The sequence below is a fragment of the Ovis canadensis genome, chromosome 2 (assembly GCF_042477335.2).
Source record: "Ovis canadensis isolate MfBH-ARS-UI-01 breed Bighorn chromosome 2, ARS-UI_OviCan_v2, whole genome shotgun sequence".
In the NCBI taxonomy this organism is placed as follows: Eukaryota; Metazoa; Chordata; class Mammalia; order Artiodactyla; family Bovidae; genus Ovis; species Ovis canadensis.
In genome coordinates, this window is record NC_091246.1 from 233,182,014 (window position 1) to 233,207,198 (window position 25,185).

The 25,185-nt window shown below is 40.7% G+C and overlaps 1 protein-coding gene across 1 annotated transcript in view; it reads left to right on the top strand.

Annotated features, from left to right (window-relative positions):
* NYAP2 (neuronal tyrosine-phosphorylated phosphoinositide-3-kinase adaptor 2) overlaps positions 1 to 25,185 on the top strand; it is a 301,436-nt gene that overhangs the window by 176,189 nt on the left and 100,062 nt on the right. The window contains exon 3 of the mRNA XM_069574685.1: positions 6,753 to 7,844. Coding sequence (XP_069430786.1) covers positions 6,753 to 7,844 — 1,092 coding nt within the window. The remainder of the gene's footprint in view (positions 1 to 6,752; positions 7,845 to 25,185) is intronic.

A 25,185-nucleotide genomic window follows, 5' to 3' on the forward strand; every position in this document is an offset into this window, starting at 1 on the left:
TAAACCCCTTCTAAAGAAATAATTTTTAAAACATGAATTTTTAGTTAATTTTTAGTTCTCTAGAGTGATGTTAAACTAGAATGAATCGTAGGACAATGTTGCTAAAAATGTCAGTCTTTTCCTTCTTTGGGTAAGCAAAAAAACAAAGCATATATGACAGCTGAAACAAAATTCATTGCTCAATGAATTATTTACTCAATACTTGGAATAAGGTGAAACCAAATGATAAGTTGCAAATGCAGAGAAAAATCAGTTCATTAGAGATGAAATCATTCCCTCTTCTGACTTTTCAGAGAGAATCATGATGTGTAAGGTGGGGGTGGTGTGCAATGGCAACCAGACATTGCCTGGAATAAAAGTCTCCTGAAATTGAAAAATGAATCTATTTGTTCATCCTCATTGGCTGTAGTTTACTTATTGCTTTACTCACTAAATAATCCTCAATACTCTCATCTTGATTTGAATCAAACAAAGGAAGAGGAGCAGGAAATAAAGTGTGCTTGAATTATATGAATCTGCTTGCCTTAGGCTCTTTCACCACACAAGGAAAGGGGGAGGGAAGAAGCTTGTCCAGATAATGAAGGATTATCTGGGCAAGGATGGCTGGAGAATTGCCTTCGATGATGGGCAGGAGAACACACCCAACCCAGTGGAGCAGAGTGTCTATAAGCCACAGGAAGCAACAACAGAAAACAAAGAATATCTAGAAAGTGGGTCTCATTAAATAGCATGACATGTGCCTTGGCATAAATCAGAGGTTGGATTATCAGATAGAGAAGAACCAGAATAACAGGCAGTGGGCAGGGAAGGATGCTCCTGGGTGGGTACCTTAGATCAGCATCTCTGTATTCAGCTATAATATGCTCTCTAATGTGGCTTCAGTGGTTGAGGAGTATCGGGCAAGGGAAGGTGCAAATTGCATCCAAAAGAATTCTCCAGGCAAGAATACTGGAGAGGGTGGCCATATCCTTCTCCAGGTGATCTTCCTGACCTAGGTATTGAACTCGGGTCTCCTGGATTGCAGGCAAATTGGTAAAGAATACCAACTGAGCTACGAGGGAAGCCCAAAAGACTGGGAAAGAGTTATATTAATTCTTAAAGTAACAAAGCTTGTAAAAGTATTACAATGCCAGAAGATGAAAGAGTGGGTACTTGACTTTATAGGGTGTTTCATTCAATCAATCAATTCAGTTGCTCAGTCATGTCCAACTCTTTGCGACCCTGTGAACTGCAGCACACCAGGCCTCCCTGTCCATCACCAACACCAGGAGTCCACACAAACCCATGTCCATTGAATTGGTGATGCCATCCAAACATCTCATCCTCTGTTGTCCCCTTCCCCTCTTGCCCTCAATCTTTCCCAGAGTCAGGGTCTTCTCAAATGAGTTAGCTCTTTGCATCAGGTGGCCAAAGTATTGGAGTTTCAGCTTCAACATCAGTCCTTCTAATAAACACCCAGGACTGATCTCCTTAAGGATAGACTGGTTGGATCTCCTTGCAGTCCAAGGGACTCTCAAGAGTCCTCTCCAACACCACAGTTCAAAAGCATCAATTCTACTGCACACAGCTTTCTTCACAGTCCAACTCTCATATCCATACATGACCACAGGAAAAGCCATAGCCTTGACTAGATGGACCTTTGTTGACAAAGTAATGTCTCTGCTTTTCAATATGCTGTCTAGGTTGGTCATAACACTCCTTCCAAGGAGTAAGTGTCTGTTAATTTCATGGCTGCAATCACCATCTGCAGTGATTTTGGAGCCCAGGAAAATAAAGTCAGCCACTGTTTCCACTGTTTCCCCATCTATTTCCCATGAAGTGATGGGACCGGATGCCATGATCTTAGTTTTCTGAATGTTGAGCTTTAAGCCAACTTTTTCACTCTCCTCTTTCACTTTCATCAAGAGGCTTTTTAGTTCTTCTTCACTTTTTGCCATAAAGGTGGTGTCATCTACATACCTGAAGTTATTGATATTCTTCCCGGCAATCTTGATTCCAGCTTGGGCTTCTTCCAGCCCAGCATTTCTCATGATGTACTCTGCATATAAGTTAAATAAGTAGAGTGACAATATACAGCCTTGACGTACTCCTTTTCCTATTTGGAACCAGTCTGTTGTTCCATGTCCAGTTCTAACTGTTGCTTCCTGGCCTGCATACAGATTTCTCAAGAGGCAGGTCAGGTGGTCTGGTATTCCCATCTCTTTCAGAATTTTCCACAGTTTATTGTGATCCACACAGTCAAAGGCTTTGGCATAGTCAATAAAGCAGAAATAGATGTTTTTTGGAACTCTCTTGCTTTTTCCATGATCCAGATGTCGGCAATTTGATACTGGTTCCTCTGCCTTTTCTAAAACCAGCTTGAACATCAGGGAGTTCACAGTTCACGTATTGCTGAAGCCTGGCTTGGAGAATTTTAAGCATCACTTTACTAGCGTGTGAGATGAGTGCAATTGTGCAGTAGTCTGAGCATTTTTTGGCATTGCCTTTCTTTGGGATTGGAATGAAAACTGACCTTTTCTAGTCCTGTGGCCACTGCTGAGTTTCCCAAATTTGCTCAGGTATTGAGTGCAGCACTTTCACAGCATCATCTTTCAGGATTTGAAATAGCTCAACCTGAATTCCATTTCCTCCACTAGCTTTGTTCATAGTGATGCTTCCTAAGGCCCACTTTACTTCACATGCCAGGATGTCTGGCTCTAGGTGAGTGATCACACCATCGTGATTATCCAGGTCGTGAAGATCTTTTTTGTACAGTTCTTCCGTGTATTCTTGCCACCTCTTCTTAATATCTTCTGCCTCTGTTAGGTCCCTTCCATCTGTCCTTTATCGAGCCCATATTTGCATGAAATGTGCCCTTGGTGTCTCTAATTTTCTTGAAGAGATCTCTACTCTTTCCCATTCTATTGTTTTCCTCTATTTCTTTGCATTGATTGCTGAGGAAGGCTTTCTTGTGTCTCCTTGCTATTCTTTGGAACTCTGCATTCAAATGGGTATACCTTTGCTTTCCTACTTTGCTTTTTACTTCCCTTCTTTTCACAGCTATTTGTAAGGCCTCCTCAGACAACCATTTTGCTTTTTTGCATTTCTTTTTCTTGGGGATGGTCTTGCTCCCTGTCTCCTGTACAATGTCACGAACTTCCATCCATAGTTCATCAGGCACTCTGTCTATCAGATCTAGGTTTAATCAGTATTCTGTTGTCTAAGTCATCTCAAGTTGACATAACAAAATTCCATGGACTAGGTGGCTTAAACAGTAGATATTTATTTTCTCATAGTTCTTGAGGGCAGATGTCCAAGATCAAGGTACTAACATTGTTTCTGCTGAGAATACTCTTCCTGCCTGCTGCTGCTGCTGCTAAGTCACTTCAGTCATGTCCAACTCTGTGCGACCCCATAGACGGCAGCCCACCAGGCTCCCCCGTCCCTGGGATTCTCCAGGCAAGAACACTGGAGTGGGTTGCCATGTCCCTCTTCCTTCCTAGCAGCTGGCAATCTTTTCACTGTGTCCTCACATGGTGAAGAGAATGAGACAATGAAAATGCTCTCTGATGATGCTTCTTATAAGGTCACTAATCTCTTCCATCAGGAGGACCCAGCCCTCACGACTTCATGACCTAATTATCACTAAAGGATCTCCCTCCAAGTAACATCACATTGGACGTTAGGACTTCAAGGAAATAATTTGCCGGGGACAGAATTCAGTCCATAGCAACTGTCAACTTTGATTACCTTAGATTCATCACAAGAGTCACATATATAATTCCCCTTGTCAGATAATATCTGTACTTAGTTTGGTATTAAAGTTGTCCTCACAGTACAAATAAATTATCTAAATTCCTTCGTAATGAACTTTTTTAGTCGCTAAGTCATATCTGACTCTTTTGAGACCCCATGAAGTGCAGTCCTCCAGGCTCTTCTGTCCATGGGACTTCCCAGGCAAGAATACTGGAGTGAGTTGCCATTTCCTTCTCCAGAGCATCTTTTGACCCAGGGATCAACCCACATTTCCTGCATTGGTAGGTGGATCATTTATCACTGAGCCACCTGGGAAGCCCTCATAATGAACAGTTGTCTTTATTCTAACTATGCGTGTAATAGAATAGAATCTTTTTCTTTCTTCCATTACTTCATAGATATGGTGGGTCTTTATTTTATTTCATTTTTTTCTGTTTATTTTGGCAAACAAAACTAGCTTCATTTGCTTATATTTTGAGTGCAACCCAAGCATCGGTCTTGCCTGTTCCAAAGGCCACATTCTACTCTATGTGGGAAGAGGGATGCTGGTTCCAGGGAAGAGACTGATGCTTCCACTTCCCGGAATATCATGTCACTTTCAGCTCTACCCTGACCTCTGGGTTCCTGGGCATCCTGGGCTGTAGTCTTCCCTCAATGCAGTGTTTCTACTTAGGTCTGGGCTCAGTAGATGCTTGTGTTCTGCTTGTCCTGTTGATTCTCTCCATACAACTACCCAAGTCTATGCTGGAATTATAATTTACAGGAAGGTCAAAAAAAACAAAAACAAAAACCCAGCAGTGAATTATAATTTAGGAATCAGAAAAATGAAAGTTTATTCTAAGTATGATAATTCTCAAATCATGAAGTTACCCATCTCATGGACACACATTCATTCCCAACTTTAGATTAACCCTCAATTTACAGAATGACTTGCTACTTCCCATGCCATTCAATTCCTATAACTCCATACTCAGTGGCAAGTATTCCTAGAGAGTGAGTTACACCATCTAGGATGACAAGCTGAGGTGGGAAGAAACAAGCTACAGAAGAATAGCCTGGGTGGACTTTTAAGTCTTGGCTCTTTCAAAGTCCCTTCCAATTCAAAGTCAATCTTACTCATTAATTTATGGTTTTACTTTATTTGGGCCCAGATTTTTTGATATGATTTGATGATTTATTTAAATCATATAAAGTGGACATGCATGGTAGATTTCAAAACCAATAAAAATGTATTACCAGTAGCAGATACAGAGAGGAACTATTAGTCACTCTGAGTCCTGCCTAAAGAATCTTCTGGGTCGTTTTCATCCCATTATGTCCCTAGACTTTTCTTATTTGACATGAAAAGGCTCTACTGCTGTATCCTCCCCCTGGAAATGGCATCTAGTTTTTTCCTACTGTAAGTTAAAGGGAAAGTCTACGTAATAGTAAGAAACTTCCCCTCAACAAGCTGTTTGATTGTAGTGAGTGAAAAAAATCATCATGGGAACAATGGAGCAGAATGTTTGAAAGCAGAATGACCTAGAAAAGAAGTGAGCAATATAGCCACTGCTAGAGTATTTGATGGGTTCTCTTTCTCAGAAGGTATGATTGATGTTTCGGGAAGCCACATAAATAAACTTCAAGCACTTGATTCTCCTATAGTAAGTTTTAGAAGACTTTCTGTGTCATAAGTTATACTAATTGAAAAACAAAACTAAGGAAATTTGGGGTATTTCCTGCTTTGTGCCTTGAGACCTCCTCTTCCTTCAAGCTGCAAATTATAGAGAAGTCTGCTCTTTTCTCATAGTTTTATACCTATAAACTACACTGTCACCTTACATTGTATGCTATCACTTACCACAATGAACTACATTCTGCCACACTGGATAAAAATGATAATCATTGTAATTATGTATCAGCACAATGCAATAATGAGATAATAACAAGACTTCAGTACCTTCCCTGCATGCGACACAATTGATTGCAGTCATAGACACATTGCCTGTTTGGCCCTCCTGGATGGAGCCAAAAGTTTATGCTCCATTACAAGGAGGACTTCCAGCAGGCTATGGAATATACTTGTATGTACGTCTATTGTGAGTTTCCAGAGCTTTTTCCTGAAGCTTGCACATCATTCTCTGGATTATTCTCTTGTAAAACTCTCTAGGGGCTTCTGATGTGTCAGGGCAATAAATTCATTCCAAGACAGCATTTAGGATATCATGAGAGGCCTTCTGAACAAAAACAGAATACCCCATAATCAACACTACCTGGAGATTTGGAGATTAACTTGTCTAGCCTCATAAGATGTTCACATCAATTTCCCCTGATGTATCAGCCCCATCTGTATAAAAGTTATTTGTCTGAACCAAGACAGAGATTAAGTCTAGCAGGCTGGAACATTTTTATCCCAAATGAAAGCAAGATGTGATCATGTGTAATAGCCATATCATTAAAAGGGCACAGTCCCCATGGTGTTATTATAACCATTTGTTCTAACAGAAACTCTGTTTGTTTTTTTCCGTTAAGTTTCTTTGTTGCTTAATTGGTGGCGGTTGATTTTTATCAAATATGTGATTGTTTTTATCCAATTTGTGTCATCTGAAAGTTTTTATTTAGAAATTCTAAGACAGTGGTGAAGAGTTCTGGCCTTAATGCATTTATCAGTGTTGGATTATTAATATTAATTTGAAGATAAATATTACTACGGTTTTCACATGTTTTTCTAAATATTGAAGTGTTTGATTTCTGTTGGAGTTTTAGTCTATGCCTCCATCTAGAAATGATTCAGGTTACCCCTTCCCTCAACCGTTTAGAGTAGTAAAGTGTTAGCAGCTCAGTGGTGTTTGACTCTTTGTGACCCCATGGACTGTAGCCTGCCAGGCTCCTCCATCCATGGGATTCTCCAGGCAAGAATACTGGAGTGGGTTGCCATTTCCTTCTCAATAGAGTAGGAAAGCCACCTTCAAGTCATATCTGAAAGTTTTGCTATTGTAATCATCTGTTTCACTGTTTTTTTCTTCTTCTTCTTTTAGTGTCAGCCAAACCAAGACCCCACAGTGACGAATATTCAAAGAAGATTCCTCCTCCCAAACCAAAACGGAACCCAAACACTCAGCTCAGCACATCTTTTGACGAAACGTATATCAAAAAGCACGGACCCAGGAGGACCTCGCTCCCGCGGGACTCCTCGCTCTGCCAGGTCAGCAGCCCCGCAGGGGACCCCGAGGAGGAAGAGCCCGTGTACATTGAGATGGTGGGGAACATTCTCAGAGACTTCCGGAAGGACGATGAGGACCAGAGTGAGGCCGTCTACGAAGAAATGAAATACCCCATTTTTGATGATCTAGGCCAAGACTCAAAATGTGACCTCGACCATCACAGCTGTTCTTCGCAGTGTGCTACTCCCACGGTGCCTGACCTGGACTTGGCCAAGTCCTCAGTGCCATGTACTCCAAAGGGTTTGCTCTGTGACATCCCCCCGCCGTTTCCCAACCTGCTGTCTCATAGACCCCCGCTGCTGGTGTTCCCCCCGGCCCCGGTGCAGTGCTCGCCCAACTCGGATGAGTCTCCGCTTACCCCTCTGGAGGTCACCAAGCTTCCAGTGTTGGAAAACGTGTCTTATATGAAACAGCAGGCCGGAGCCTCCCCATCCTCCTTGCCATCGCATGCCTCCGGCCACGCCAAACTGGAGAAAGACCAGGCTGGAGCCCTGGGGCCGGTTCCCGCCGCCTCCGTGCTCTCCTCGTCCCCTCCCCCGCCCTCCACTCTGTACCGAACGCAGTCTCCGCACGGCTACCCCAAAAGTCACTCCGCTTCCCCATCGCCTGTCAGCATGGGCAGGTCCCTGACCCCGCTCAGCCTCAAAAGGCCCCCGCCCTACGACGCCGTGCATTCGGGCAGCCTCTCCAGGAGCTCGCCATCAGTGCCTCACTCCACCCCCAGACCGGTGTCAGACGGGAGCAAGATGGTCAACGCCGCGGTCAGTACCTACGGCTCGGCTCCGAGCGGCTCCCGGTCCAGAACCCCCACGAGTCCTTTGGAAGAGTTGACCAGCCTCTTTACCTCGGGGCGCAGCCTGCTGAGGAAGCCGTCCAGCGGCCGCCGCTCTAAAGAACCTGCAGAGAGTAAGTGCGCAGACACTGTCCTTTGTGACTTGAGTGCAAGGAAGCCCTTGATGTACAGATAAGGCACGTGGCATGTGAACTTGTGGGGGCTTCCCAGGTGGCTCAGTGGTAAAGAATCCGACTGCAAATGCAGGAGACTGGGGTTTGATCCCTCGGTCGGGAAGAGCCCCTGGAGAAGGAAATGGCAACCCACTCCAGTATTCATGCCCTGGAAAGCCCATGATCAGAGGAGTCTGGTGGGCTACAGTCCAGGGGGTCTCAGAGGACAGGACTTAGCGACACAGCAACAAAGTGAGCTTTGGTCTTTTTAGTTGAAAGCTCAAGATGGCGTGATTTTATTTTCACCATACCAAAGGAAATATTGCCTTCTTACAGTAAGGTCCTTAAAAGTGAAAGATAGAGGCAGGGCCGTCTGAGTCAGAGAGATGAACATGCGGGTTTTGAGGATGGGGGAGGAGGCTGTGAGCCAAGAAATCAGGAAACCTCTAGAACGTTGAAGAGTCCAGGGAACCAACCCATTCTCTCCTAGACCTTCGGAAAGAATGGGAGCCCAGCCGACAGGCTTGATTTCAATCATGTGAAACGCGTTTCAGACTTCTGTCTTCTAGAATTTCGAAGTAGTATATTTGTGTCATTTTTTTAAGCCGCCAGAACAAAAAAGGAACTAGTGTGCTCTGAAAGAACTGAAAGTGGCGGTCTGCACAATATGACATATTAAAAAGAGGAATCAGTTTTAAATTTAAAATGAAGTGCAAGATCTCAATTCTTAAGTGACCCCTGGAAATCTAACAAAGAAAAATTAGTATAAAAATTTTTAGGTATGTCTTGATTTGGCAGGAAATTATACATTCAAACATGGAATTGGTAAGTGTTAAAATTACCTTATATTAAAAATCTGCTTAAGCAAATCTGTATTAGAAAGCCTTTACTGGAAAGAGAGCAATTTGAATAGAATTATTACTTTTTTAAACAACAACAAATTATTCTCTCCGCATACTCCATGTTGCTACATAGGTACCTTCCTGCTAAACTAGACTAGGCTTGCTGTTTCCCTTTTAAAGCCCTTGGTAATTAGCATCTTATTCCTATGGTACTTTTCCTAGATCTATCAACACATAAATTACAGAAAGATCGTTAATGATAAATAGGTGGGGAACATGATATTTACCACTGAATTTCAAAGACTGAGGATTGTCTCTATCTGAATGACTAATCCTTTTGTGAGATCCAAATAACTACCTAAAGATATTGTAAAGTCAAAACAGATCCCAGTTTTCTCAATGTTCATTTCATTAAATTACACTGTTTTCCTTTATTTAAAAATGTCTTAGGGCACCTAAGCTGAAAACTAATCATTTACATCTCAAATGATTCCATCACAGGATTCCTAAAGAATCCACCAGCCAACGTAGGAGACATAGTTTTGATCGGGAAGATCCCCTGGAGTAGGAAATGGCAACCCGCTCCACTGCTCTCACCTGGAAAATTCCTTGGATAGAGGAGTCTGGCAGGCTGCAGTTCCTGGGGTCAGGACTGAGTGACTGAGCATACAGGCATTCATGCAGTTACACTGAGAAACTTCTTTAAAGGAAAAGAACTCTTCAGCATGTCTGATGAAGATGGTGATGCAATTCCATAGATAATTAATACTCATTAGTGGTTATAAGCAACTTTTATCTGTTTCCTCTTTAATCAGAAAGATTTATGAAAACATTAACTTCTTACTACCAGACACATTCACTGAGCGTTGTTTCCACTTTGGCCCAGCCTCTTCATTCTTTCTGGAGCTATTTCTTTGCTCTTCTCAGTAGCATTTTGGACACCTGTTGACCTGTGGGGCTCAACTTTGGTGTCTTGTCTTTTTGTCATGTCTTCAACTCCGGATGATTGATTTGGTTTAAACATAGATCTAGTAAGCTTTTGGAAAAAGGTGGAAAAAATTATGAAGAAGATTTTCCTCTTAAAGTACATACTGGTTAGTATGAAATTAGTAGAAGTTTAATCCTAGAATTGGTGAAATTAGCCAGTGTTCTCCTTACCTACCAATTTCTTTGGAGGTTTCTTAACAGCTCCAGCTGGTACTTATACCAATTAGCTAGAAAAAGTATATGTAAAAAAAGTGATTAACTAATGAAGTTATTTCAAGAAAAATCCATCTGTTAGAATCAGACTATGTGCTATATGTCACAGACTTTCCTATTCAACTCCAAAATGAGCTTTGTATGCTTCTAAAACCAAGCTTGTAGATGGAAAAGTGATCTAGGCTCTTTATAGCTTTTTAGAGAGCTGAGGATTAAATTCCTTTCCATATGTTATTAACTGTGCATCAGCTCTTCAGATAAAGGTCATACCCCGAGTTATATCAATTCCAATGTTTTACTTTATCATATGGAAGGGAGGAAAAATGCACATAGTATTTCTAATGAGTAATCCAATGCCATTTTTTTTTTTTTTTTTTTTTTTACTCAGGAAGAAAATAGAAAAACACTGTCTGATGTTAACACAATCACAGGGGCTCTCAGAATCGTCCTGTGATTCAAAATATAGATCCAAAAGTGTTGATAGCTGAAGTTTACCTATAGTTACTGCTGCCCTCAGTGATACAATTATCTGCTTCCCTCTTGAGAGATAGGATTTGTAAACAGTTGCTCATAACCCAGGAAGAGGATAAGTGATATGAAGTAGTATACCATTCATAACCCCTGAGTCACATTCTTTTTTTTTTTTTTGCATTTCAGAAATAAAAGTAAGACTTGTATCTCTGTGCTCCATACCCCACTAAGTTTCACTAGAAATGTTCATTTTGCTAATATTCTGATATTCAATTCAATGAAAATATAATCTTTTGTCTTTAAAAATCTATGTCAAATAATTTATCCCTTCAACTCTTATTTCTAATAATCTCTAAAAGATACACCTATTTAATAATTTCATATCTTAAAGGCTTCTAATTATTGATGGGGTTTGGGAAATAGGAAAGAGTTAAAATAAGACAGTAGTGTTAGACTATGAATCAATTTCATTTTGCTTCACAGTTTTCTAAATACAGCCTTCACATTAATTGAAGCATATTTTTCTAGGAAGCGTTTTTTTTTTTTTAACTCAGAAGCATGCTTTTCCTAGTTGATCTGGCATTATTTTGTCATTTAACTGTGCCTGAGCATAGTAATGATAAATTTATGTAAACTGGTTCCTATTAGTATTTTTTAAATTTGTATAGTGCTGTGTGCTTAGTCGCTCAGTTGTGTCCGACTCTTTGTGACCCCATGGACTGCAGCCCGCCAGGCCCCTCTGTTCATGGAAATTCTCCAGGCAAGAGTACTGGAGTGGATTGTCATGCCCTTCTCCCGGGGATCTTCCCAACCCAGGGATTTAACTCAGGTCTCCCGCATTGCAGACGGATTCTTTACCATCTGAGCCACTATGTATCACCCATATAGTGATAAAGAAGATAGCAAACTTGTTAGAAGTGATTAACTTGTATTTTATTTTTGCACATTTCTTTGTCTATATGAGAAGTAGGTGAAGTATTGCACTGGCCAAAAAATTTGAACAAACTTTTGGTCAACCCAATACAAATATGCTTTATGGTGAATTTTCTACTTATCATTTTTATCTTCCTTTTACACATTCCTTTTCTATATATCCTTTGATTGGAATCTAGAACACTTAGGTCGTGAATAGGCCATTTTGTTTTAATAAATCAAAAGCCCTGAATCATGAAACTATTAGCCAGAATCAAGTGAGAAAAAAAGAAAACCCTTTTTATCCCCTCAAATAAATCTTTTAAAAATAAAGTTCAGCCTATTTTTAATATAAATGCATGAATGTATGTTCCTATGAAAATGTATGAGGCATAATGAAGGATATAATTAAATTTATGGTATACTTGAGGGACAAAATGCAATAGAAAAGTTAAAAGTGGAAAAGTGTAAAGAGAAACATTAAAGAAAAAAATAGAAACATGAAACAGCAAAGAGAAGCAATAAATTAAAAATACTGAGGCACCAAGAAACATACACAGAAAATGCACACATCAAGTCGTCATAGAAACAAATATAAGTGCCAACCAATGAAGCACATACAAAGATACACAGAAAACCAGAGCAGAAACACCGAAACACAGTAGGATCAACAAAAGATCAAAGAAAAAGAAAGACGCGAGCTCGTTCTTCTGATATCGTTGCATGAGTGCTAAGCTGCTTCAGTCGCGTTCAACTCTTTGTGACCTTACAGACATTAGCTCATCAGGCTCCTCTGTCCATAGGATTCTCTAGGCAAGAATACTGAACTGGGTTGCCATACCCTCCCCCAAGGAATCTTCCTGACACAGGGATTGAACCCACGTCTCTCATGTCTCCTGCATTTGCAAGTGGGTTCTTTACCACTATCACCACCAGGGGAGCCTATGAAAGCAAAAGTCACTCAGTCATGTCCGACCCTTTGTGATGCTATGGACTATACAGCCCATGGAATTCTCCAGGCCAGAATACTGGAGTGGGTAGCTTTTCCCTTGTCCAGGCTATCTTCCCAACCCAGGGATCGCACCCAGGTCTCCAGCATTGCAAGTGGATTCTTTACCAGCTGAGCCACAAGGGAAGCCCAAGAATATTGGAGTGGGTAGCCTATCCCTTCTCCAGTGGTTCTTCCTGAGCCAGGAGTCAAACCAGGTAATCAATCCAATAACAATCAATTCACATATATTTTTTCCCACCTCTTTAATAAGACTCCCTTTTAAGACTTTTGGATGTTATGTTACATATTTACAATTATAGATATACATATGTCCTTTGGGTCTGATGACACACAGTTGGGAATCAGATGTAACTTTTGCCTTTCCACTCACTTTCTTAAACAACAACAACCCCAAACCATCAAACAAGCAAAATAAAACCAAGAAAGTATCCCATGCCCTCCACCTCCCATACACATGCCTTTTTCATTGTTTAAGTAGCTCGAGGTCAAGTGATTCCCAAAATATTACGCATTGCAGGTAGAGCAACTGATCCAATTGACTCTTACTTATTTAATTAAAAAATAATTTTAAAGTAGAAAAACAATGATTTTGGAAGGTTGTATGTCTATAGTATCCCATTTTAAAGAAAAAGGAAGGTATATGAATATCAGGGGGTTTATGATTCAGGGTCACTGTTGTGGTCATCACTGTGTGTGATGTACTAACACTTGAGACGTGTCCAGCAAGATGACTTGAACAAGGGAGGCCTCACACAGGGGTGGCCATCATTGTCCTGTCATTTGTAGCAGCAGTGACAGTATTGATAGATTAACTGTGATACCGAGGTCTCCTCCAGTGGGGCTATTTGAGGTTGTAGAGCTCACCAGTCCTCTATAGCTCTATTATTTAAATTCACTTAAATTCTTCTGTCTGTCTCTTGTGGTTTTCCTGCCTCCTCTGGCCTGTAGGTAGTTTTATTGATGCATCTGGCCTCTCCTCCCCTCCCCTTCTTCCTTCTTTTCCTTTTGCACTTTTCCTCATTGAATTATCACATCATTAATCAGTTTTGGACCAAGAAACCAGACATCCAAACTTGTCTGTGGAGCCTCTCATCGAACTTAAATGTTTGACCTGCAGTGTAGGGACTTTGTGACCTTTACTTTCAAAGGCCACATGAATCCATTCTCTTAGTCTTGGATGAAGTTCTCAGATTCATGTCTGAGATGGTCCGGAGTGTCCACTTTCTGAGAACTCAGCTGTCCTGGGAAACATGAAACTAATGATAACTTACACATTTTGTTTAGCCCATTGGAAAGATTTTTTCCTACTAAAATCTGGCAAGCACACTAGCTAAGGACTTTATTTTTCCCTCCTGTTTATTCCTATGAAAGTAGAGACTGACAAAGAAAGGGTTGGACAGAGAAGCTGAGGGGAAGGGTGGGGAAGAGAACCCAGGAGCCTGAATCTTGCATTTACTGTGGGGAACGGGTGAGCCTTCAGCCTGTTGCTGCCCACTGCCCAGCATACTGACTGTGAGCAGAACTTCCACTTGCATGGTTGTTAGAAGCCACCTGGCCGGTGTTGAAGGGTGAAACCTGGAACCTCTGGAACATACGGAGCCTCCAAAGGCATTTAGGAGTGGTAAAGAACCCACCGGCCAATACAGGAAACATAAGGGAAGCAGGTTCAATCCCTGGATCAGGAAGAACCCCCTGGAGGAGGGCATAGCAACCCACTCTGTATTCTTGCCTGGAGAATCCCATGGACAGAGGAGCCTGGTGGGCTACAGTCCATGGGGTTGCAAAGAGTTGGACCCAGCTGAAGCAGCTGAGCATGCATGCAGAACAGCTGAAGAGATATCTGAGGATATAACAAGGAGGATTCCAGAAGATCTGGCAACATCAGAGCCTATAGGTTCTGCTAAACGTCTTAATCTAAACTTTACAATCCTTGTCAGGTTCTTTTCCTGCTGTTTATTGATTGCCCTCCTGCTCAGAGTCCCACACTGTGGTCTCAAACTGGTTTCTGCATTAGCAAGACTCCTTCCAGTAGCTCAGAAGGAAAATTGAGCCCTCCTCTGGGTTATGATGATGTCCTCAGGCCAGGACTGTGGAGACGTGCTCCCAGGAATATCCTTAGGTAGTTCAAAGTACAGTGGGCAAAGGACCTCCTGCATTATTTTCACCTGCCTGTAACTAAAAGTAGATTCCTGGGCTTTATCATAAATAGACCTGTTCAGTGAAAAATTCTGGAGTTTGGGCCTGTGATCTTGATGTTTTGGTAATCCTCAGTAATGTTTATGGCTGTACATGAGTGCTAAGTCGCTTCTGCTGCTGCTGCTGCTAAGTTGCTTCAGTGTCCGACTCTGTGCGACCCCATAGACAGCAGCTCACCAGGCTCCACCATCCCTGGGATTCTCCAGGCAAGAACACTGGAGTGGGTTGCCATTTCCTTCTCCAATGCATGAAAGTGAAAAGTGAAAGTGAAAGTGAAGTCGTGTCTGACTCTTGGCGACCCCATTGACTGCAGCCTACCAGGCTCCTCCATCCATGGGATTTTCCAGGCAAGAGTACTGGAGTAGTGTGCCATTGCCTTCTCCAGCTAAGTCACTTCAGTCATGTCTAACTATTTGCAACCTCATAGACTCTAGCCCTCCAGGCTCCCTGTAATTGGAATTCTCCAGACAAGAGTACTGGAATGGGTTGCTATTCCCTTCTCTGGAAATATTTATGGCTAATATCCAACAATAACTCAGGGATATATGGCTAAATATTAGCAACACTGTTTACTTGTGTGCAAGAGAAACCTGTAATACATTAATACTTTGAGTTCACTTTCTAATAAACACAGGAGGGGAAAAGGAAAGGAGGGAGGGAGAAGTAAAATTCAGATAACATGAAATGAGTGAATATTGTTTTTCTTTCCTTAAGTGAGTTGCTGATTAGTTGACAGCTTGCCAAAAAAAGGCAGTCAGAGTCATTTGATTGAATCATCAGGGAAAACAATTTCACTACCTCCAGTTTCTTCTGGAGACCTTGAGAGTTTAACATTGTATCAGGTAGTGCACAATGTGTGAAAAATATCTATTCTTGTTCTTAAAACCTTCTTAGGCATGCCAGGTATGTGTCATTTCTTTCTCTTTTTTAAATTTTTATTGCAGTATAGTTGCTTTACAATGTTGTGTTAATTTATGTGTACAGCAAAGTGAATAAGCTGTATGTATACATACATTCCCTCTTTTTAAGATTTCCTTTGCATTTAAATCACCATAGAGCATTGAGTAGAGTTCCCTGTGCTATATGGTATGTTTCCATTAGATATCTATTTTATTGTAGTGTATATATGTCAATCCCAATCTCTCAATTCACACCATCCCTTTCTTCCCCTTCCTGGTATCCATAAGTTTGTTCTCTACATCTGTATCTCTGTTTCTGCTTACATCTGTTTGTGTCATTTCCTTCATCCGAATTTCTTGATTTTTAAATTTGAGAACCGCTGTTGAGAACTGCTTCAGGAAGGAGCTGTTTCTGTTGGTTAGACAGTCAGGAGAATTTGAGACTCAGGCCAACAGCAGTCTTCACCCCAGAGGTCTGTTTAGATGGGTCTAGACCATTCAATGGCACCCCATTCCAGTACGCTTGCCTGGAAAATCCCATGGGCGGAGGAGCCCGGTAGGATGCAGTCCATGGGGTCGCCAAGAGTCGGACACGACTGAGCGACTTCACTTTCACCTTTCACTTTCACGCATTGGAGAAGGAAATGGCAACCCACTCCAGTGTTCCTGCCTGGAGAATCCCAGGGACGGGGGAGCCTGGTGGGCTGCCTTCTATGGGGTCACACAGAGTCAGACACGACTGAAGAGATTTAGCAGCAGCAGCAGCAACAGCAGTCACTCTGAAGGGATTTTCTGGATGCCAGGCCTCTGAGCTGTCCCTGAAGGACTGTGGTCTGCCCAGTGGGCCTCACAGTCACCTAAATGGCCTGGCAGAGAGACCATGAGCACTCATCTCAATGCCTTTAAGCATAACTTAGGGATGTTTGGGCATGTTTCTTTGGGCTAAGAGGTTTATAGTACTGAGCTACCAACTAGATGATTCATCTTCCAGGAATATAGGGCTTTTGCCCACACTTCCTTGCCCATAACTAAGCAGTATCTTGGTGGCTCAAGGCTGCCCCAAGAGGAAAGAAAAACACTCCATGGATTAAAAAAAAAAAAAAAAATCAGCCAATGCCCAAAGGCAATGAGAGCCTTAGCATCACTCACCTAGAAAATGATCCAGTGAAACAAACAAAATCTCCTGAAGAGGCCCTTGTAAAATGCTTCTTGGCTTGACTTCTTTTCTCTTCAGATTTATGTTAATGTGTACTTGGCAGAATCAGACACCAATCTTTAAACACACACACATGCAGTTCTTCAAAAACACACTGGCCTATTTAATTATGATTATTTTTTAAAGCTAAACATTTTTTTCCAAGATGATGAGGTTAAATAATATATAAGTAAAATCCCTTGATTTTGAAAATGCATGTGACTCCTTGGCTAATTGGGACCATGACACTATCTGTTTTCCTCATTCAGTTTCTCTTAGGATTGCAACATAGAATCACTGAAGAAGACATAATTTCATAAATAATTGCTCACCTTTCTGGGAGTAGACTGCAGCTGTCTTTGATTGATGCAGGCAGACATGTTTATTCCCTGTGTTTATGTTCTCTGGCTGCTGAATCTTAAGTGCAATTTCTTGTCAGCAATTTAATCAGCAATTCTCTCCATTAAGAAGAACCTTCCCTGCTTTAGGCTTAAAAAATGCAGAAACATTTTCAATTCAGACATAAAGCTAATCTAGTCTATTTTTTTTTAACCAGGATTTCCTTAGTTTGTATTCAGTATACTAGGACTGATTTCCTTTTCTTCTGTTGAATTATCTCAAACAGAAAATTCAGTTTCTGATTGGTATTTGATATCATGTGTTTTCGACAGTTTGACATCTATGAGAAATTAAATGGTAGGTAAAAGTAGAGTGAATATTCATTGGAAGGACTGTTGCTGAAGCACCAATAGTTTGACCACCTGATGTGAAGAGCTTGGAAAAGATCCTGATATTGGAAAAGATTGAGGGCAAAAAGAGAAGTAGGCAACAGATAGTTCGATAGCATCACCAACTCAATGGACATGAATTCAGGGAAACTCCAGGAGATAATGGACAGAGGAGCTGTAGCCCATGGGGTCACAAAGAGTTGGACATGATTTAGCAACTAAACAACAGCAGCATAAAATAAGGGTTTCTTATCAGTCACATAGTTCCTCACATGTGTCCTGCATTTTCATATGATCTAGAAGGCTCAGCAGGGCCTGGACATCATGAGAGATGGTTTTCTTCTTTTCTGAACCATTTAAGACGCTTTGACACTTTGGATCAATCAGTTCATCTCTTAATGCCTTAGTTTTCTCCCTTTTCAGATGAGACTATTAAGTGCTCAAACTGTGAATCTCTTTGGGCTCTGCTGTTTGATACATCTGTGGATTATTGAATGAGCTGTAGATCCCCAAACAAATGACCACTTCCTGCCTCTGAAGCTTTCTTTCTGATGCCATTTTCTCTTGAGGAAAGGATTACTCCAGTAACTCCATAAAACAAAGTCTAATGCTTAGATCATGGCTTGCGTCTTCATTGACTTTTTCTTATGCTATTGTCTAGAAATAATCTCTCTTTCAATTCTGGGAGCGCTGGCTCTATACATCTGTAATGGTATGTGTCTTATTCTGACCTACTGTAAAGTTGCTTTTCTTTTTTTTTTTTTTTTTCTGTTTTATTCCCCGTTAAGACATGTGGCTAGGGAGATCAAGGGCCATACCTTTTCTTCATTTTGTTTCATGTAGCACTTGGCTCAATGCAATCTTTCCCAAAGTTGATACAGGATAAGTATTTATTGAACTTGTTGAAATAATAGGCATAGTGACTTGAGAGAGCTATTGAAGAAACAAAAGCCATAAGAGAAATGTTTGACTATTAAGTAAAAAAAAAAAAAGAGAAAAAATCAGATCCTATGACTTAGAAAATTCCACATTGAAATCAATATAGTCATTCAGCCAAAAAGGAACTACGCTAAATGCTAAATTCATTGCTTCTGCACTTAAATATCCTATTTAAAAGAATGCTCATTTCATTCTAGGCAGATTTATTAGGGGAAAGATATAAAGATTATAGCCATAAAGCATTTAAATGTGGGTCATTTTGTAGATGTCAGATCATCACCAGTTCCTGTACAAATAGCTGAGAAAAATTGATCATGTCTCAACATTTGAAGATAGAGAGATGCATTTTTCATGAAGAAATAACAGAGACTAACATCTTAAAGAAGGAATTCAAATCTGCTTAACATTATGCATTATTGAACTCAAATAGTAAAGAGAGTAAGAACACGTTCAGCTAAGTCATTTTACCTCCTCGGTGAAAAAGCACTGCATAAACCCAGGGAGTTATTATTATGGGACCACTGGTCTTAAATGGGTGTGTTTCCAGGTAAGAATTTGTTTAAATTATAAAATATTTTAAACGCTTTTTTTTCTTTTAATTTTCAGAAAGATCAATTTTCAGAATTCAATGAATGGATGGCAATTCTGAATTTAATGAAGTGTCTGTAGTAGCGCATGGTGTTTCTCAACTGAAGCAAACATTATTGTTGTTAGTTGATGGGAGCTGGGTTAATTAAATGTTCCACTCATGGTAGAATAACCAATCAACTGAAGAATCTGGGCTACTGCTATTCCCAAATGAAAGGAGTAAAAATGCCATAAAGAATCTAAGAGGGGAGGAGGGAGGATTAGTAACAAGGATTTGGAAGCAGAATATCCTGTCTAGCCAGATATACCCTGAACATATGAACTAAAAGGAAAAAATTCAAATACAGAAGTCTGGAATAGTCTTGTAACAATTGAAGGTAGAAAGAATACTTTCCCCAGATTTTCTTCTGGTCAAATTTCAGTTACATTCAAAAATATATCATTTTTAAAAACATTTTGCATCTGTGCCCTTGTTACAGATGGAACTGATATAATTAAATTGAGAAAGAAAAAGGATAGTAAAACTATAGAATCATAAAGTAAAGATTGGGGGTATCCGTGTATTGTCCAATCCTAAGATCCACCCATGTCACTATGGGTGAGTAATTCTAAAGTGGTCTCTGTTCTCATGACACAAATATGAAATCAATATTTCTAGGAAGTTGGAAACTGGGAAAAGTTTTAGATGTTAGGAACCCCCAACAGAAGGGTCAGAACTGAAACAAAGCATTATTCTCTTTACATTATCAGATTCTGAATCTCAAAGTTACCTCTTTCATTTTTTGATTGATACGTTATTAACTACTTATGATTAAGGACAAGAGAACTCTGTCAAAATGATGAAAGCCTTTTGTCAAAGAAACTTGACCAAGCTTTTGCACAAAAGAACTTTCAAATCTAAGAAATTAAAACAGATTGCCTGAGAGTCGTCCGTCTTTGTGATTGCTAATCTCATTCGAAGCCTGCAAAACTCACTTTGACTTCTAGACCATGCTTTGTTTGTGACCATTGAATATAAATGATAATAAAAATTGTCCATCTATGTTTCAGAAAAAGCAGCTAGATTCTACACCCAGCCATGATACTCCTTTTCCTTTTCATGGCCAAGACATTCAAGTGAATGTTTACTTGCTGCCTTCATTTCCTGTCTCCCATCCCATCTTTCATTTCCTACAAGCTGGCTTCCTCTTCTGCTCACTCCAGATTCACTAAGGGCTTCCTCACTGGCCTCTGGCTCTGGACCTTTCCTCTTTTGGACGAGGAAACATCACAGAACACTTGATATTCTTAATTCCTCCATCTGAGGGCATTCTTGGTTCTCATGCAATATGGTGTCCATATTAACAATTAATTTTGAACTCTATCCATTCAGCTTCCTTTTTGCCATTTCAACAAAATGGTCAGGACATAGTGGCAAGTCTTTTTTTTCTTTTTTTCCCAGCACCGGAACAGTTAGCACATTTTCTGGCACAGAGGACATTTTTGTCAAAATACGTTCCTTGAATGATCAAATGACTGGCTAAACTGAATGAATGTGTGTCCAGTCTCTACAATTGAATGATTCATTTTTGAGCAGAAAGACTATGTGTGTGCTGCGTGCTAAGTTGCATCCTACTCTTTGCAACCCCATGGGCTATATCCCGCCAGGCTTCTCTGTCCATTGGATTCTCCAAGCAAGAATACTCTAGTGGGTTGCCATTCCCTTCTGCAGGGGATCTTCCTGACCCAGGGATGAAACCTGGGTTTCTTGCACTGCAGGCAGATTGTTTACCATCTGAACCACCAGGGAAGTGAAGCACATTTATTATCTAATTTTCAGAAGATGATAAGGAGTTTTAGAATGAATCTTCATTTCTATACTTTCGTTTGTTCTTAAAAATCCTTTTGTTTGACCAGCTTAAAAAGCCATCTTGGTATAATGCAAGGTAGATGGGAGGGGGATCACTTAATGTATATAAATGGAAAAGAGACAGGAATCAGATATCATGGGGTCAAAAGATGAATTTATCACTGAACGGTTGTTCTTTCAGGGCAAGTCAAATCCTTCCAGTATTCACCCAGAATTTTTCATATTCACTTCAGAGGATCATTGTGTAAAATGAAGGAAAAATTGTGTTCTAGAAAAGACTTCATAAAATATAAATAGCTGCAGAGCTCTAAGGGCTGATTGTTTGATTTTTAAATATCTGGGGAAAAATAAATATTTTATACAAAAAAAATGCAGCAAGGTCAAAACGAATTAAATTTTTAGGCAGTCCACTCTGTTCCCACAACTCTCTTCAGTTCGGTTTGGGTAAAGGATCTGACATCTTAAGTGGATCCCACACCTGATATAAAGGAGCATATAGCAGTCGGCAGAATGTTCCCTCTGGAGGCAAGTTGTTTCAGGGTTGCCAGATGATATCTAAGCCTGGAGGGTGGAGAGACATCACACCTGAGAGAGCACAGTTACCCTGACCCGAGAAAGAACAGTGCTGAGAACAAAGAGCTCTTCCTCATTGAAAAAGGGCAGAGAAACATGGCAACACGGTTGTGAAAGATGATTTCTTCACAAAGGGAAAAAATTCAGTATAACTGGGTTGTGGATGTGTTTTTCTAATGTAATGAATATTTTTCTTTTCCTGGTTATAAATTTAAAATAAAAATCTTGCTTCCAAAAAAGTATAAGTATGAATATTAACCAGTAAATGAGTAGAAGCCAAAGACTCAAAGTGTTTAATATAAAAAAAAAAATATTTAGTATGTGGATGGAGGACTGTTTGCAGGGTAATATGTGAAGTGTTGTTTCTAAGCAGATTCAGAAAGAATCTCTTTTCCTTCTAAACTGATTGGTCAACATGCAAACGGATTTGAAGGTTAGCATTTGGAAAAAAAAATCAGAATAAAAGCAATAAGAAGTAAAAATTTTGCATAAAAACATGTGTGCAACCACAGTTAGAGGAATAATGCCAACCTCCTAAATACAGATTAACTAGAATCAGTAGGCAGAGCATGAGGTGACCATCCCTATACTTCTCATAAATGAAAGGCTACAGACACAAAAATAGCTGTCGAAAGACTTCATTGTCGATTTTCTCATTTTATATTAACTTGCATTGCTTCCCTAGTAAAGTCTTTATCCAGATGCTAATTAAGCAGAGGTTTGCTTTTCACATCAACTTTTAATATTCCCTCCACATAGCTAAATGAAACCTGCAGCGTGAGGCTCCTCTAGTTAAAAGCAGTCCTGACCGACTTCCATGTGAAATCAATGGATGACTTAGAGAGACTCATGAGTAGCTGACATTTAAGGAGGCCAGGCGCTCATCGTCCGGGTTGGTGTAAAATGTATGTTTCCTTGGGCTTCAGCATTCTCTCCTTTTTTATTCATTTTAAAAGTCCTTCTAAGAATAGAGAGGACCGTGGAAGCTATTGAGTCAGAGAAGTGGAGCCAGACCTGCATTTTGTGCCCCTGGGAGATTTTGAGCTCCTGTGTCAGATACGTCTATAGTGGCTTCAAATTAGCAGAAACCCCTAGATCTGGGACTGAGGAAGGGAAAGAAAGGTCTAAAAGGCCCCCACTTGCACTCAAATATAATCCACAGAAAAGCAAAATCGAATCCACCAGAATAAGGTCTTCAGACACCTATGTTTCAATTTTGAAAGTAAGAATCCAGGGTATATGACAAACCTTTTTGAAGACTATTATGTTGAGGATCTGAATTGTAGGGCATGAAATAGGAACAGGAAAACCAGCTAGGCAGAGGATCAATAGTCCCTTGGGGTATGGAAGAGCACAGTGGGTCTCCATCTGGAGAGGGACTTATATGAAAGATCAGATAAGTTCCTGCCAAGTGTTAACATGAAACCACAGAAGGGGTCACTGTGCAACCTGATGGAAGTGGAGGGTTGGCTGGCTTCACATAAATTCCAGAGTTCTAAGCTAGAATACTAAGCTAAAGTGGAGTGAGCTAGTAAAATTAATGGGAGAAGTAGTGTTCAGTGTACATATCTTTTACTTCCTTGGTTAAATTTTTTCCCAAGTATTTCATTCTTTTCAGTGCTATTAATACGTAGTGTTTTAACCATGTATACACATTCACTCAGTCTTTCATGCATTCAGTTAATGCTTATGCAAAGCTACTCTGTGCCAGGCACTATTCCAGGTGCTGGCATGTCTATTTTGAAGTGTCAAACAATGCCGCGTGCTCATCGCTTCATCATGTCCGACTCTTTGTGACCTTATGAACTGTAGCCCGCCAGGTTCCTCAGCCCTGGGATTCTCCGGGCAAAAATACTGGAGTGGGCTGCTATGCCCTTCCCCAAGTGTTGAACAATAAAACCTAATAATTCAAATGAAGATGAGGGACCCCTTTATTAAGGGAGAGGGTTCTCTTTGATCAGAGCCTTGGCAATCAAAAACAGATTTTGGGGACTTCCTTGGTGGTTCAGTGGTTAAACTTCCCGCTTCCAGTGCAGGGGGCCTGGATTCAATCGCTGGTTGGAGAACTAGATCCCACATACTGCAACTAAGACCCGGCACAGTCAAATACATAAACAACATATTGTTACAAAGACATAAATAGTAGAACTAAGCATTTAAAACTGAACATTTTAGGAAAAGGCTCTGTTTCTCTTTCTCCCTTGCCCCTGTGTTGTGCATTCTGACCCTCCTGGCTTATATCACAACAGTTCTTTAGGTTCTGAAGGTCATAAAGGCCTGGACACTCTGGATTCACTGCAATGGACTGGCTCTGGTGACTCTCAGGAGATAAGTGGGTTTTGTTTGAGGCATAATTATGGCCTCATCTAAAGAATCTAGTATTGCAAATATTGCTCTCTCCTTATCCTCCTCCTAATCTCCCCCTCCCCCCCCTTTTTTTTTTTTTTGACTTATGAGTCTAACCCAGAACAATGGATATTGGAATTCCCTGAGGCCTTATTAATCATTCAGATTGGTTTTGGCTCAAAACTTCTGCTACTAAATAACTTAGACAACTAGTATCACAGTAATGAAGAGTATTGGTAACATCAGAAATAAGGAATGACGTCCAGGTTTAAGAATTTTTAAATTTAATTCACAAAAATGAGAAAGATACCTCTATTCCTGAGGTACTTTGTGATTAAGGAGTTCATACATGATTCATATGTATGTTTATGTAGAAGTATGTAATGATGTTGACCAGAGTTGAGAAAAGGGGACAGGTGACTGACTTAAGCATTGATGGCATAGGTACCCAATTCAAAGATGTCTATCTTGAATAAATGTATTGCTGGCCACAGGACTGAAGAGCCAGACACTCCCACTGCCTCCAAGCTCCTTTGTTTTAGAGATCTTGGTTGATTTCATAACTGACTGTTTAGACCCACTTGTTTTCTCTCTCCCTGGGCTTCAAGTTCCTGCAGCTGCTATGTTTTAAATTCACCAATAAAGAGTGAACCCATAAAACCCTAGGCTCCACTCTCAACCCTAAACTGGTGATTTTTCTTTCTTGCGTGTGTGGTACCATAGGGCTTCCCAGATGGCTCAGTGGATAAAGAACCCACCTGCCAAAGGAGACATAAAAGATAAGGATCCGATTTTAGGTCAGAAGATCCCCGGGAGGAGGGCATGACAACCCACCCCAGTATTCTTACCTGGAAAATTCCATGGACAGGGGAGCCTGGTGGGCTACGGTCCATAGGGTAGAGTCAGACATGACCATAGCAATTTAGCCCCCACTCTCTGCCATGCACTTTTAGGGACCTGTGAGCAATAAACTTTTTTTTTTCTTCAAGGTTTCATGATGGTTTTGGCTGAAGGTGTCTTGCAATCATAGAGCCACAAGGGCTGGTCCTGTGAGGGACTGGTTACTATCAGGTCAGTTCAGTTCAGTCACTCAGTCGGGTCTGACTCTTTGTGACCCCATGAATCGCAGCATGCCAGGCCTCCCTGTCCCTCACCAACTCCCGGAGATCACACAGACTCACATCCATCGAGTCAATGATGCCATCCAGCCATCTCATCCTCTGTAGTCCCCTTCTCCTCCTGCCCCCAATCCCTCCCAGCATCAGAGTCTTTTCCAATGAGTCAACTCTTCGCATGAGATGGCCAAAGTACTGGAGTTTCAGCTTTAGCATCATTCCTTCAGAAATCCCAGGGCTGATCTCCTTCAGAATGGATTGGTTGGATCTCCTTGCAGTCCAAGGGACTCAGGTTGGTACAAAAGTAACTGCAGTTTCGGATTGTGAATTATAAACCATTATAACTAGGCTCAAACACATCTTAATTGATCAAAGTAGGAACCATTACAATCAACACATTTTTGCCAAAGATAAATAAGTTTGTTTACTCTTATAGC